The sequence below is a fragment of the Mustelus asterias genome, unplaced genomic scaffold (assembly GCF_964213995.1).
Source record: "Mustelus asterias unplaced genomic scaffold, sMusAst1.hap1.1 HAP1_SCAFFOLD_348, whole genome shotgun sequence".
Classification (NCBI taxonomy): Eukaryota; Metazoa; Chordata; class Chondrichthyes; order Carcharhiniformes; family Triakidae; genus Mustelus; species Mustelus asterias.
In genome coordinates this window covers 21834-37919 of record NW_027590307.1, presented here as the reverse complement: position 1 = coordinate 37919, position 16086 = coordinate 21834, and the positions used below count along the sequence as shown (strand labels likewise).

At 52.4% G+C, this 16086-nt stretch overlaps 1 protein-coding gene across 2 annotated transcripts in view; it reads right to left on the bottom strand.

Annotated features, from left to right (window-relative positions):
• Nucleotides 1-8383, bottom strand: part of LOC144486459 (uncharacterized) — a 124996-nt gene extending 116613 nt beyond the window's left edge. Inside the window, exon 1 of one of the 2 annotated variants that reach the window (XM_078204492.1) lies at nt 7654-8383. In XM_078204492.1, the coding sequence (XP_078060618.1) occupies nt 7654-7747 (94 nt within the window). In that variant the 5' untranslated portion in view covers nt 7748-8383. The remainder of the gene's footprint in view (nt 1-7653) is intronic. The other variant, XM_078204493.1, reaches the window with a different exon arrangement.
• Nucleotides 8384-16086: the final 7703 nt, after the last annotated feature.

The window sequence follows — 16086 nt, the reverse complement described above, 5'->3', positions numbered from 1 at the left end:
TGGTGTCTCTCAGTCCCTCTCTCTCAGGGAGTTATCTGTACACTGACTGGTTTCTCTCAGTCCCTCTCTCTCAGGGCGATATCTGTACACTGACTGATGTCTCTCAGTCCCTCTCTCTCAGGGAGATATCTGTACACTGACTGGTGTCTCTCAGTCCCTCTCTCTCAGGGAGATATCTGTGCACTGACTGGTGTCTCTCAGTCCCTCACTCTCAGGGAGATATCTATACACTGACTGGTGTCTCACAGTCCCTCTCTCTCACGGAGATATCTGTACACTGACTGCTGTATCTCAGTCCCCCTCTCTCAGGGAGATATCTCTACACTGACTGGTGTCTCTCAGTCCCTCTCTCTCACGGAGATATCTGTACACTGACTGGTGTCTCCCTGTCCCTCTCTCTCAGGGAGATATCTGTTCACTGACTGGTGACTCTCAGTCCCTCTCTCTCAGGGAGATATCTGTTCACTGACTGGTGTCTCTCAGTCCCTATCTCTCAGGGAGATATCTGTACACTCACTTGTGTCTCTCAGTCCCCCTCTCTCAGGGAGATGCCTCTATACTGACTGGTGTCTCTCAGTCCCTCTCTCTCAGGGAGATATCTGTCCACTGACTGGTGTCCCTCAGTCCCTCTCTCTCAGGGAGATATCTGTGCATTGCCTTGTGTCTCTCAGTCCCTCCCTCCCAGGAAGATATCTGTACACTGACTGGTGTCTCAGTCCCTCTCTCTCAGGGAGATATCTGTACACTGACTGATGTCTCGCAGTCCCTCTCTCTCAGGGAGATATCTGTACACTCACTGGTGTCTCAGTTCCTCTCTCTCAGGGAGATATCAGTACACTGACTGGTGTCTCTCAGTCCCTCTCTCTCAGGGAGATATCTGTACACTGACTGGTGTCTCTCAGTCCCTCTCTCTCAGGGAGTTATCTGTACACTGACTGGTTTCTCTCAGTCCCTCTCTCTCAGGGAGATATCTGTACACTGACTGATGTCTCTCAGTCCCTCTCTCTCAGGGAGATATCTGTACACTGACTGGTGTCTCTCAGTCCCTCTCTCTCAGGGAGATATCTGTACACTGACTGGTGTCTCTCAGTCCCTCTCTCTCAGGGAGATATCTGTACACTGACTGCTGCATTTCAGTCTCTCTCTAAGGGAGATACCTGTACACTGACTGGTGTCTCTCAGTCCCTCTCTCAGGGAGATATCTGTACACTGACTGGTGTCTCTCAGTCCCTCTCTCTCAGGGAGATATCTGTGCACTGACTGGTTTATCTCAGTCCCTCTCTCTCTCAGGGAGATATCTGTACACTGACTGGTGTCTCTCAGTCCCTCTCTCAGGGAGATATCTGTACACTGACTGGTGTCTCTCAGTCTCTCTCTCTCAGGGAGATATCTGTACACTGACTGCTGCATCTCAGTCTGTCTCTAAGGGAGATATCTGTACACTGACTGGCGTATCTCGCTCCCTCTATCTCAGGGAGATAACTCTACACTGACTGGTGTCTCTCAGTGCCTCTCTCACAGGGAGATATCTGTACCCTGACTTGTGTCTCTCTGTCCCTCACTCTCAGGGAGATATCTATACACTGACTGGTGTCTCACAGTCCCTCTCTCTCACGGAGATATCTGTACACTGACTGCTGTATCTCAGTCCCTCTCTCTCAGGGAGATATCTATACACTGACTGGTGTCTCTCAGTCCCTCTCTCTCACGGAGATATCTGTACACTGACTGGTGTCTCCCTGTCCCTCTCTCTCAGGGAGATATCTGTTCACTGACTTGTGTCTCTCAGTCCCTCTCTCTCAGGGAGATATCTGTTCACTGACTGGTGTCTCTCAGTCCCTATCTCTCAGGGAGATATCTGTACACTCACTTGTGTCTCTCAGTCCCCCTCTCTCAGGGAGATGCCTGTATACTGACTGGTGTCTCTCAGTCCCTCTCTCTCAGGGAGATATCTGTCACTGACTGGTGTCTCTCAGTCCCTCTCTCTCAGGGAGATATCTGTACACTGACTGGTGTCTCTCAGTCCCTCTCTCTCAGGGAGATATCTGTGCACTGACTGGTGTCTCTCAGTCCCTCTCTCTCAGGGATATATCTGCACACTGACTGGTGTCTCTCAGTCCCTCTCTCTCAGGGAGATATCTGCACACTGACTGCTGTATCTCAGTCCCTCTCTCTCAGGGAGATATCTGTACACTGACTGGTGTCTCTCAGTCCCTCTCTCAGGGAGATATCTGTACACTGACTGGTGTCTCTCAGTCCCTCTCTCTCAGGGAGATATCTGTGCACTGACTGGTTTATCTCAGTCCCTCTCTCTCTCAGGGAGATATCTGTACACTGACTGGTGTCTCTCAGTCCCTCTCTCTCAGGGAGATATCTGTACACTGACTGCTGCATCTCAGTCTCTCTCTAAGGGAGATACCTGTACACTGACTGGTGTCTCTCAGTCCCTCTCTCTCAGGGAGTTATCTGTACACTGACTGGTTTCTCTCAGTCCCTCTCTCTCAGGGAGATATCTGTACACTGACTGATGTCTCTCAGTCCCTCTCTCTCAGGGAGATATCTGTACACTGACTGGTGTCTCTCAGTCCCTCTCTCTCAGGGAGATATCTGTACACTGACTGGTGTCTCTCAGTCCCTCTCTCTCAGGGAGATATCTGTACACTGACTGCTGCATTTCAGTCTCTCTCTAAGGGAGATACCTGTACACTGACTGGTGTCTCTCAGTCCCTCTCTCAGGGAGATATCTGTACACTGACTGGTGTCTCTCAGTCCCTCTCTCTCAGGGAGATATCTGTGCACTGACTGGTTTATCTCAGTCCCTCTCTCTCTCAGGGAGATATCTGTACACTGACTGGTGTCTCTCAGTCCCTCTCTCAGGGAGATATCTGTACACTGACTGGTGTCTCTCAGTCTCTCTCTCTCAGGGAGATATCTGTACACTGACTGCTGCATCTCAGTCTGTCTCTAAGGGAGATATCTGTACACTGACTGGCGTATCTCGCTCCCTCTATCTCAGGGAGATAACTCTACACTGACTGGTGTCTCTCAGTGCCTCTCTCACAGGGAGATATCTGTACCCTGACTTGTGTCTCTCTGTCCCTCACTCTCAGGGAGATATCTATACACTGACTGGTGTCTCACAGTCCCTCTCTCTCACGGAGATATCTGTACACTGACTGCTGTATCTCAGTCCCTCTCTCTCAGGGAGATATCTATACACTGACTGGTGTCTCTCAGTCCCTCTCTCTCACGGAGATATCTGTACACTGACTGGTGTCTCCCTGTCCCTCTCTCTCAGGGAGATATCTGTTCACTGACTTGTGTCTCTCAGTCCCTCTCTCTCAGGGAGATATCTGTTCACTGACTGGTGTCTCTCAGTCCCTATCTCTCAGGGAGATATCTGTACACTCACTTGTGTCTCTCAGTCCCCCTCTCTCAGGGAGATGCCTGTATACTGACTGGTGTCTCTCAGTCCCTCTCTCTCAGGGAGATATCTGTCACTGACTGGTGTCTCTCAGTCCCTCTCTCTCAGGGAGATATCTGTACACTGACTGGTGTCTCTCAGTCCCTCTCTCTCAGGGAGATATCTGTGCACTGACTGGTGTCTCTCAGTCCCTCTCTCTCAGGGATATATCTGCACACTGACTGGTGTCTCTCAGTCCCTCTCTCTCAGGGAGATATCTGCACACTGACTGCTGTATCTCAGTCCCTCTCTCTCAGGGAGATATCTGTACACTGACTGGTGTCTCTCAGTCCCTCTCTCAGGGAGATATCTGTACACTGACTGGTGTCTCTCAGTCCCTCTCTCTCAGGGAGATATCTGTGCACTGACTGGTTTATCTCAGTCCCTCTCTCTCTCAGGGAGATATCTGTACACTGACTGGTGTCTCTCAGTCCCTCTCTCTCAGGGAGATATCTGTACACTGACTGCTGCATCTCAGTCTCTCTCTAAGGGAGATACCTGTACACTGACTGGTGTCTCTCAGTCCCTCTCTCAGGGAGATATCTGTACACTGACTGGTGTCTCTCAGTCCCTCTCTCTCAGGGAGATATCTGTGCACTGACTGGTTTATCTCAGTCCCTCTCTCTCTCAGGGAGATATCTGTACACTGACTGGTGTCTCTCAGTCCCTATCTGTCAGAGAGATAATGGTACACTGACTGGTGTCTCTCAGTCCCTCTCTCTCAGGGAGATATCTGTACACTGACTGCTGCATCTCAGTCTCTCTCTGAGGGAGAAGTCTGTACACTGACTGGCGTATCTCGCTCCCTCTATCTCAGGGAGATAACTCTACACTGACTGGTGTCTCTCAGTGCCTCTCTCACAGGGAGATATCTGTACCCTGACTTGTGTCTCTCTGTCCCTCACTCTCAGGGAGATATCGATACACTGACTGGTGTCTCACAGTCCCTCTCTCTCACGGAGATATCTGTACACTGACTGCTGTATCTCAGTCCCTCTCTCTCAGGGAGATATCTATACACTGACTGGTGTCTCTCAGTCCCTCTCTCTCACGGAGATATCTGTACACTGACTGGTGTCTCCCTGTCCCTCTCTCTCCGGGAGATATCTGTACACTGACTGGTGTCTCTCAGTCCCTCTCTCTCAGGGAGATATCTGTTCACTGACTGGAGTCTCTCAGTCCCTATCTCTCAGGGAGATATCTGTACACTCACTTGTGTCTCTCAGTCCCCCTCTCTCAGGGAGATGCCTGTATACTGACTGGTGTCTCTCAGTCCCTCTCTCTCAGGGAGATATCTGTCCACTGACTGGTGTCCCTCAGTCCCTCTCTCTCAGGGAGATATCTGTACACTGACTGGTGTCTCTCAGTCCCTCTCTCTCAGGGAGATATCTGTGCATTGCCTTGTGTCTCTCAGTCCCTCCCTCCCAGGAAGATATCTGTACACTGACTGGTGTCTCAGTCCCTCTCTCTCAGGGAGATATCTGTACACTGACTGATGTCTCACAGTCCCTCTCTCTCAGGGAGATATCTGTTCACTGACTGGTGTCTCAGTTCCTCTCTCTCAGGGAGATATCAGTACACTGACTGGTGTCTCTCAGTCCCTCTCTCTCAGGGAGTTATCTGTGCACTGACTGGTGTCTCTCAGTCCCTCTCTCTCAGGGAGATATCTGCACACTGACTGCTGTATCTCAGTCCCTCTCTCTCAGGGAGATATCTGTACACTGACTGGTGTCTCTCAGTCCCTCTCTCAGGGAGATATCTGTACACTGACTGGTGTCTCTCAGTCCCTCTCTCTCAGGGAGTTATCTGTACACTGACTGGTTTCTCTCAGTCCCTCTCTCTCAGGGCGATATCTGTACACTGACTGATGTCTCTCAGTCCCTCTCTCTCAGGGAGATATCTGTACACTGACTGGTGTCTCTCAGTCCCTCTCTCTCAGGGAGATATCTGTGCACTGACTGGTGTCTCTCAGTCCCTCACTCTCAGGGAGATATCTATACACTGACTGGTGTCTCACAGTCCCTCTCTCTCACGGAGATATCTGTACACTGACTGCTGTATCTCAGTCCCCCTCTCTCAGGGAGATATCTCTACACTGACTGGTGTCTCTCAGTCCCTCTCTCTCACGCAGATATCTGTACACTGACTGGTGTCTCCCTGTCCCTCTCTCTCAGGGAGATATCTGTTCACTGACTGGTGTCTCTCAGTCCCTCTCTCTCAGGGAGATATCTGTTCACTGACTGGTGTCTCTCAGTCCCTATCTCTCAGGGAGATATCTGTACACTCACTTGTGTCTCTCAGTCCCCCTCTCTCAGGGAGATGCCTCTATACTGACTGGTGTCTCTCAGTCCCTCTCTCTCAGGGAGATATCTGTCCACTGACTGGTGTCCCTCAGTCCCTCTCTCTCAGGGAGATATCTGTGCATTGCCTTGTGTCTCTCAGTCCCTCCCTCCCAGGAAGATATCTGTACACTGACTGGTGTCTCAGTCCCTCTCTCTCAGGGAGATATCTGTACACTGACTGATGTCTCGCAGTCCCTCTCTCTCAGGGAGATATCTGTACACTGACTGGTGTCTCAGTTCCTCTCTCTCAGGGAGATATCAGTACACTGACTGGTGTCTCTCAGTCCCTCTCTCTCAGGGAGATATCTGTACACTGACTGGTGTCTCTCAGTCCCTCTCTCTCAGGGAGTTATCTGTACACTGACTGGTTTCTCTCAGTCCCTCTCTCTCAGGGAGATATCTGTACACTGACTGATGTCTCTCAGTCCCTCTCTCTCAGGGAGATATCTGTACACTGACTGGTGTCTCTCAGTCCCTCTCTCTCAGGGAGATATCTGTACACTGACTGGTGTCTCTCAGTCCCTCTCTCTCAGGGAGATATCTGTACACTGACTGGTGTCTCTCAGTCCCTCTCTCTCAGGGAGATATCTGTACCCTGACTGGTTTCTCTCAGTCCCTCTCTCTCAGGGAGATATCTGTACACTGACTGGTGTCTCTCAGTCCCTCTCTCTCAGGGAGATCAAAGAATCATAGAATCCTGAGAGTGCAGAAGGAGGCCATTCGGCCCATCACATCTAACCGAACACTATCCCACCCAGGCACTGTTTCTGTAACCCCACATATTTACCCTGCTAATCCTCCTGACTCTCGGGGCAATTTAGCATGGCCAATCCACCTAACCCATGCATCTTCAGAGTGTGGGGGAAATCGGAGAACCCGGAGGAAACCCACGCAGAGACAGCGAGAATGTGAAAACTCCACCCAGACAGTGAGCCGAGGCTGCAATTGAACCCGGGTCCCAGCGCTGTAATGCAGCAGTGCTCACCACAGTGCGACTATGCCACACTAACACTGTGCCGCCCAGTGTAACGACAGGAGTCTCTCAGTCCCTCTTTCGAAGGGAGATATCATTACACGGACGGGTGTCTCTCTGTCTCTTTCTGTCAGGGAGATATCTGTGCACTGGTGATGTCTCTCAGTCTCTTTCTCAGGGAGATATCTGTACACTGACCGGTGTCTCTCAGTCTCCCTCTCAGGGAGATATCTGTACACTGACCGGTGTCTCTCAGTCTCCCTCTCAGGGAGATATCTGTGCACTGACTGGTGTCTCTCAGTCTCCCTCTCAGGGTGATATCTGTACACTGACTGGTGTCTCTCAGTCCCTCTCTCTCAGAAAAATAATTGTACACTGACTGCTGTATCTCAGTCTCTCTCAAAGGAAGGTACCTGTACACTGACTGGTGTCTCTCAATCCCTTTCTCTCAGGGAGATATCTGCACACTGACTGCTGTATCTCAGTCCCTGTCTCTCAGGGAGATATCTGTACACTGACTGATGTCTCTCAGTCCCTCTCTCTGAGAGATAATTGTACACTGACTGGTGTCTCTCAATCCCTTTCTCTCAGGGAGATATCTGCACACTGACTCCTGTATCTCAGTCCCTCTCTCTCAGGGAGATATCTGTACACTGACTGGTGTCTCTCAGTCCCTCTCTCTCAGGAAGATATCTGTACACTGACTGGTGTCTCTCAGTCTCTCTCTCTCTCAGGGAGATATCTGTACACTGACTGGTGTCTCTCAGTCCCTCTCTCTCAGGGAGATATCTGTACACACACTGGTGTCTCTCAGTCCCTCTCTTTTCGGGGGTAATCAGTTCACAGATTGAGGAGGTGTGGCCCCCTTATCTTACCCTCCTGTCCCGATACCTCGAGATGACTGATAAGGTCGCAGCCAAACACTCGTTCCTTTGTGTTAATCTTCTTCTTTCCTTTCTGTCTTTTCATGATGTAGATGTGATGCGGTGGGAAACACCGATCACTTCTTGACTTGCGATCTCCCTCTGGGTGGTCCTGTCATCCAGCCCGGCGATACTTGGGCCTGGGGCCTACATTGGCTGGTGCCCCTTTGGCCACATCGGCCTGAAGCCTGAGTTAGGCCCGTGTTGGTATCATCCAGCAGGTCTCTCACCGAAACGCTTGCTGGAGTTGTCTTCACTGTCTCTTTCTCTCTCTCTCTCTCTCTTTCCCCTTCCTATCACACCCTCATTTCCTCTTCTCTTTCACACAGATTCTTTCTGAATCGTCCTCTGCCAACGTGAATCGCCCACCGCTTTTCTTGTAATCTTGCAAGGGGCACTAGGGGGGGAAGCAGGGCAAGGTGGGCAGGCTTGAGATTGGGGACAGACTGGCTGAGGCAAGGGAGGACCAGGCCAAGGATTCAGGTACCGGCTACCTTTTGCGAACTTCAATTTCCGACTTGACAGGAAGTGAGAGACGCAGAGAGAGAGAGAGAGGGAGTGACGGGAGAGAGAATGACAGGGACAAAAACACCAATGGTCAGCCTCTTGTTGGACTTGCGACAAAGCGGGGCCGTGAAATCCGTCAGTGCCAACCGTTTACGAAAGCCCCTCCACTCGTCAGGCCGCCCACCCCACCCCACAACGTAACACCGGCAGGAAGCGGCCCGAGCACTTGAAAAAAACCACTTCCTGTTTCAAGATCTTCAGCAAAGCGAATAGAAGAGAGACAGAGGGAGAACCAGAGAGAGAGAGAAGGATCAAGAAAGACAGAGAGCGAGCTGGCAAGTGACAGAGACGGAGGGATAGAGGGTGAGAGAGAGATGGTCAGCAGGACAGGGTGAGAGAGATGGAGAGTGGGGCAGAAAGACAGAGTGAATGATCGAGAGAGAAAAAAAAAGAGTTGGAGACAGAGAGAGAGAGATGGAGACAGAGAGAGAGAGAGAGAGATGGAGACAGAGAGAGAGATGGAGACAGAGAGAGAGAGAGAGATGGAGACAGAGAGAGAGAGAGAGATGGAGACAGAGAGAGAGAGATGGAGACAGAGAGAGAGAGAGATGGAGACAGAGAGAGAGATGGAGACAGAGAGAGAGAGAGAGAGAGAGAGAGAGATGGAGACAGAGAAAGAGAGAGATGGAGACAGAGAGAGAGAGATGGAGACAGAGAGAGGGAGAGATGGAGACAGAGGGAGAGATGGAGACAGAGAGAGAGAGAGAGAGATGGAGATAGAGAGAGAGATGGAGACAGAGAGAGAGAGAGATGGCGACAGAGAGAGAGAGATGGAGACAGAGAGAGAGAGAGAGATGGAGACAGAGAGAGAGAGAGATGGAGACAGAGAGAGAGAGAGATGGAGACAGAGAGAGAGAGTTGGAGACAGAGAGAGAGAGAGATGGAGACAGAGAGAGAGAGAGATGGAGACAGAGAGAGAGTGAGAGATGGAGATAGAGAGAGAGAGAGAGATGGAGACAGAGAGACAGAGAGAGAGATGGAGACAGAGAGAGAGAGATGGAGACAGAGAGAGAGAGAGATGGAGACAGAGAGAGAGAGAGATGGAAACAGAGAGAGAGAGATGGAGACAGAGAGAGATGGAGACAGAGAGAGATGGAGACAGAGAGAGATGGAGACAGAGAGAGAGAGAGATGGAGACAGAGAGAGAGAGAGATGGAGACAGAGAGAGAGAGAGATGGAAACAGAGAGAGAGAGAGATGGAGACAGAGAGAGAGATGGAGACAGAGAGAGAGAGAGATGGAAACAGAGAGAGAGAGAGAGAGAGATGGAGACAGAGAGAGAGATGGAGACAGAGAGAGAGATGGAGACAGAGAGATAGAGAGAGATGGAGACAGAGAGAAAGAGAGATGGAGACAGAGAGAGAGAGAGATGGAGACAGAGAGAGAGATGGAGACAGAGAGAGAGAGAGATGGAGACAGAGAGAGAGAGAGAGGTGGAGACAGAGAGAGATGGAGACAGAGAGAGAGAGAGATGGAAAGAGAGAGAGAGAGAGAGAGAGATGGAGACAGAGAGAGAGATGGAGACAGAGAGAGAGATGGAGACAGAGAGATAGAGAGAGATGGAGACAGAGAGAGAGAGAGATGGAGACAGAGAGAGAGAGAGATGGAGACAGAGAGAGAGATGGAGACAGAGAGAGAGAGAGATGGAGACAGAGAGAGAGAGAGAGGTGGAGACAGAGAGAGATGGAGACAGAGAGAGAGAGAGATGGAGACAGAGAGAGAGAGATGGAGACAGAGAGAGAGAGAGAGATGGAGACAGAGAGAGAGAGAGATGGAGACAGAGAGAGAGAGAGAGATGGAGACAGAGAGAGAGAGAGATGGAGACAGAGAGAGAGGGAGTGAGATGGAGACAGAGAGAGAGAGAGAGAGATGGAGGCAGAGAGAGATAGAGAGAGAGAGATGGAGACAGAGAGAGAGAGAGATGGAGACAGAGAGAGAGAGAGAGATGGAGACAGAGAGAGAGATGGAGACAGAGAGATGGAGACAGAGAGATAGAGAGAGATGGAGACAGAGAGAGAGAGATGGAGACAGAGAGAGAGAGAGAGAGAGAGATGGAGGCAGAGAGAGAGATGGTGACAGACAGAGAGAGAGATGGAGGCAGAGAGAGAGGGAGTGAGATGGAGACAGAGAGAGAGAGAGAGAGATGGAGGCAGAGAGAGATAGAGAGAGAGAGATGGAGACAGAGAGAGAGAGAGATGGAGACAGAGAGAGAGAGAGAGATGGAGACAGAGAGAGAGATGGAGACAGAGAGATGGAGACAGAGAGATAGAGAGAGATGGAGACAGAGAGAGAGAGATGGAGACAGAGAGAGAGAGAGATGGAGACAGAGAGAGAGAGAGATGGAGACAGAGAGAGAGATGGAGACAGAGAGAGAGAGAGATGGAGACAGAGAGAGAGAGAGAGATGGAGACAGAGAGAGAGAGATGGAGACAGAGAGAGAGAGATGGAGACAGAGAGAGAGAGAGATGGAGACAGAGAGAGAGAGAGATGGAGACAGAGAGAGAGAGAGATGGAGACAGAGAGAGAGAGAGATGGAGACAGAGAGAGAGAGATGGAGACAGAGAGAGAGAGAGATGGAGACAGAGAGAGAGAGAGATGGAGACAGAGAGAGGGAGAGATGGAGACAGAGAGAGAGATGGAGACAGAGACAGAGAGAGAGATGGAGACAGAGACAGAGAGAGATGGAGACAGAGAGAGAGATGGAGACAGAGAGAGGGAGAGAGATGGAGACAGAGAGATGGAGACAGAGAGAGAGAGATGGAGACAGAGAGAGAGATGGAGACAGAGAGAGAGAGAGATGGAGACAGAGAGAGAGAGAGAGATGGAGACAGAGAGAGAGAGAGATGGAGGCAGAGAGAGAGGGAGTGAGACGGAGACAGAGAGAGAGAGAGAGAGATGGAGACAGAGAGAGAGAGAGAGATGTAGGCAGAGAGAGAGAGAGAGAGAGATGGAGGCAGAGAGAGAGGGAGTGAGATGGAGACAGAGAGAGAGAGAGAGATGGAGGCAGAGAGAGAGATGGAGACAGAGAGAGAGAGAGATGGAGGCAGAGAGAGAGGGAGTGAGATGGAGACAGAGAGAGAGAGAGAGAGAGATGGAGGCAGAGAGAGATAGAGAGAGAGAGATGGAGACAGAGAGAGAGAGAGATGGAGGCAGAGAGAGAGGGAGTGAGATGGAGACAGAGAGAGAGAGAGAGAGAGATGGAGGCAGAGAGAGATAGAGAGAGAGAGATGGAGACAGAGAGAGAGAGAGATGGAGGCAGAGAGAGAGGGAGTGAGATGGAGACAGAGAGAGAGAGAGAGAGATGGAGACAGAGAGAGAGAGAGATGGAGGCAGAGACAGAGAGAGAGAGAGATGGAGGCAGAGAGAGAGGGAGTGAGGTGGAGACAGAGAGAGAGAGAGATTTGGAGATAGAGAGAGATTTGGAGATAGAGAGAGTCAGAGTGAGGTGCAGACAGAGGCCGGAACATTCCAGCTTTCATGACGATGGGGTTTTCTGGTCCAGCTGACAGTGCTGCCTCCCTGCTGTGGGTTTCTGGGTGGATTCCCCATCGACAGCGGCAGGATCGGAAGGTGCCATCATCACGCGCCAGTCGTGGGAAACATGTGGCAGAGAATCTCACTCAAAGCACGAGGGATAGAAGGTGGGATTCTCCGGCCTCCCTGCCGGTGTGTTTTGGTCATGATGTGGAGATGTTGGCGTTGGACTGGGGTAAACACAGTAAGAAGTCTCCAGGTTAAAGTGCAACCTGGTTGGACTGTAACCTGGTGTTGTGAGACTTCTTACGGTGTTTTTTGGTGACAGGATCTCCTGCTCCCGCCGCTGTCGGTGGGATTTTCCATTGTGTCCAACCCATAGCACCCGGAAACCTGCAGCGGGGAGCAGGGCAGCGGGGAGCAGGGCAGCGGGACAGCGGGGCAGCGGGGCAGCGGGGAGCAGGGCAGCGGGGCAACGGGGCAGCGGGGCAATGGGGCAGCGGGGCAGCGGGACAGCGGGGCAGCGGGGCAGCGGGCAGCGGGACAGCGGGGCAGCGGGGCAGCGGGCAGCGGGACAGCGGGGCAGCGGGGCAGCGGGGAGCAGGGCAGCGGGGCAACGGGGCAGCGGGGCAATGGGGCAGCGGGGCAGCGGGACAGCGGGGCAGCGGGGCAGCGGGGCAGCGGGGCAGCGGGGCAGCGGGGCAGCGTGGCTGCGGGGCAGCGGGCAGCGGGACAGCGGGGCAGCGGGGCAGCGGGCAGCGGGACAGCGGGGCAGCGGGCAGCGGGGCAGCGGGGCAGCGGGCAGCGGGGCAGCGGGCAGCGGGACAGCGGGGCAGCGGGCAGCGGGGCAGCGGGGCAGCGGGGCAGCGGGCAGCGGGCAGCGGGGCAGCGGGACAGCGGGCAGCGGGGCAGCGGGGCAGCGGGGCAGCGGGGCAGCGGGCAGCGGGACAGCGGGGCAGCGGGGCAGCGGGGCAGCGTGGCTGCGGGGCAGCGGGCAGCGGGACAGCGGGGCAGCGGGGCAGCGGGCAGCGGGGCAGCGGGGAGCAGGGCAGCGGCACTGTCTGCGCGGCCAGAAGATCCCATCGTCGTGAATAGCCAGAATGTTCTGGCCAGGGATGAGGAGATGGAGACAACGGCTGGAATTAAACCGCTCCGGAATCAGGGAAGGCTCGGCTCGCGGAACGGAATTCTCCTTTGGTCTCAGGTGGGCTCACCCAAGCGAGGTCTTAAAATCCCATTCAATGAGAGAAAGAGGCAGAGAGAGACAGAGAGACCAAGAGAGACAGAGAGAGCAAGAGAGTGAGAGAGACCGAGCGAGAGAGAGAGAGAGACAGAGAGAAAGAGAGAGACAGAGACCGAGAGAGAGAGACAGAGAGAAAAACAGACACTGAGAGAGAGAGAGAGCAAGAGAGAGAGAGAGAGCAAGAGAGTGAGAGAGACTGAGCGAGAGAGAGAGAGAGAGACAGAGACCGAGAGAGACAGAGAGAAAGACAGAGACTGAGAGAGAGACAGAGACCGAGAGAGAGAGAGAGAGAGCAAGAGAGTGAGAGAGACCGAGCGAGAGAGAAAGAGAGACAGAGACCGAGAGGGAAAGACCGAGACTGAGAGAGAGAGAGAGAGCAAGAGAGTGAGAGAGACCGAGCAAGAGAGAGAGAGACAGAGACCGAGAGAGAAAGACAGAGACTGAGAGAGAGAGAGACAGAGAGAGAGAGGGAAAGACCGAGACTGAGACCAAGAGAGAAAGAGACAGAGAGAGAGAAAGATAGAGGGAGAGACCGAGAGAGAGAGAGAGAGAAAGACAGAAAGAGAGAGAGAGACGAGAGAGAGACAAAGAGACAGAGATAGAGAGAGACAGCAAGACTGGGAAAGAGAGAGAGAGAGAGAGAATGAGAAACATATATACACACAACACACTCACAGAGTTAGACAGAGAGAGGGAGAGGGTTATCCTCAAGACTGAGATAATGCCTTCACCAGGAAAAGTGTTTGACTCCAAAACCAAGACAAGAGTTTTAAACCAAAATTGGGTTATAATTTTACAGAATATTTATACAGTTATGTACAAATTTACAACTTTTTACAGACCCTAACAGCTGAACTCAGATACAGAATCTACAGCTCAGTACAAAATGTCAAACATAAGGAAGAACGTAATGAACAGCTGCTACTTAAACAGCACCATTAATGTATTAAAACATCCCAGAGTGCTTCACAGGCACCTCATCGAGCAAGATTGGACTCCGAGTTCTTGAGAAGATATCAGGGACAGGTCAGTAAAAGCTCGGTCAAAGAGAGGGGGTTTAAGGAGCATCTTAATCAAGGGGAAGACAGCGAGAAGCACAAAGGTTGGGGGGGGGGGGGGTTCCAGCGCTCAGGCCCCCAGGCAGCTGGAGGAACGGCTGCCAAAGTTGGAAATCAGAGTATGTTCAACAGGCCGGAATTGGAAGGGCGCAGAGATCTCTGAGGGTTATAGGGGCGAGAGGAGGTTACAGAGATAGAGAGGGTTGTAGGTGCTGGAGGAGGTTACAGAGATTGGGAGGGTTGTAGGGGCTGGAGGAGGTTACAGAGATAGGGAAGGCTGTAGGGGCTGGAGGAGATTACAGAGATAGAGAGGGTTGTAGGTGCTGGAGGAGGTTACAGAGATAGGGAGGGTTGTAGGGGCTGGAGGAGGTTACAGAGATAGGGAGGGTTGTAGGGACTGGAGGAGGTTACAGAGATAGAGAGGGTTGTAGGGACTGGAGGAGGTTACAGAGATAGGGAGGGTTGTATGGGCTGGAGGAGGTTACAGAGATAGGGAAGGCTGTGGGGGCTGGAGGAGGTTACAGAGATAGGGAAGGCTGTGGGGGCTGGAGGAGGTTACAGAGATAGGGAAGGCTGTGGGGGCTGGAGGAGGTTACAGAGATAGGGAGGGTTGTAGGGACTGGAGGAGGTTACAGAGATAGAGAGGGTTGTAGGGACTGGAGGAGGTTACAGAGATAGGGAGGGTTGTATGGGCTGGAGGAGGTTACAGAGATAGGGAGTGTTGTAGGGTGAGAGGAGGTTACAGAGCTAGGGAGGGTTGTAGTGGTTGGAGGAGGTTACAGAGATAGGGAGGGTTGTAGGGGCTGGAGGAGGTTACAGAGATAGGGAGGGTTGTAGGGGCTGGAGGAGGTTACAGAGATAGGGAGGGTTGTAGGGGCTGGAGGAGATTACAGAGTTAGGGAGGGTTGTAGGGGCTGGAGGAGGTTACAGAGATAGGGAGGGTTGTAGGGGCTGGAGGAGGTTACAGAGATAGGGAGGGTTGTAGAGGCTGGAGGAGATTACAGAGATAGGGAGGGTTGTAGGGGCTGGCGGAGATTACAGAGATAGGGAGGGTTGTAGGGGCTGGAGGAGGTTACAGAGATAGGGAGGGTTGTAGGGGCTGGAGGAGGTTACAGAGATAGGGAGGGTTGTAGGGGCTGGAGGAGGTTACAGAGATAGGGAGGGTTGTAGGGGCTGGAGGAGGTTACAGAGATAGGGAGGGTTGTAGGGGCTGGAGGAGATTACAGAGTTAGGGAGGGTTGTAGGGGCTGGAGGAGGTTACAGAGATAGGGAGGGTTGTAGGGACTGCAGGAGGTTACAGAGATAGGGAGGGTTGTAGGGGCTGGAGTAGGTTACAAAGATAGGGAGGGAAGAGGACATTGAGGGAAGCTGAGAAGAGTTGAGAGGTTTAAATCACGTTGCTGGGAGCGACGGTTGGCAGTGTGAGTGACGGGGGAACCAGGTTCACCATCAAGCCCCTCAGCCAGCTCTGACAAAGAGTCATCCAGACTCGTAACATTGGCTCTATTTTCCCTCTCTCCACAGCTGCTATCAGACCTGCAGAGTTTTTCCAGCATTTTCCATTCTTGTCTGTTTCAGATTCCAGCATCCGCAGTATTTGTTTTTACAATCAAGCCCCACTTGATTGTTACCCCTTTCACAAACATTCACTCCCTCCACCACCGACACACAGTGGCAGCCGTGTGTACCATCTACAAGATGCACTGCAGCAACTCACCAAGGTTCCTTAGGCAGCACCTTCCAAACCCACGACCACTACCGTCGAGAAGGACAAGAGCAGCAGATACCTGGGAACACCACCACCTGGAGGTTCCCCTCCAAGTCACTCACCATCCTGACAGGGAAATATATCACCGTTCCTTCACTGTCGCTGGGTCAAAATCCTGGAACTCTCTCCCTAACAGCACTGTGGGTGTACCTACACCGCAGGGACTGCAGACGATTCAAGAAAGCAGCATCACCACCACCTTCTCAAGGGGCAATTAGGGATGGGCAATAAATGCTCGGTCCAGCCAGTGACGGCCACATGCTCCGCAAGGAAACG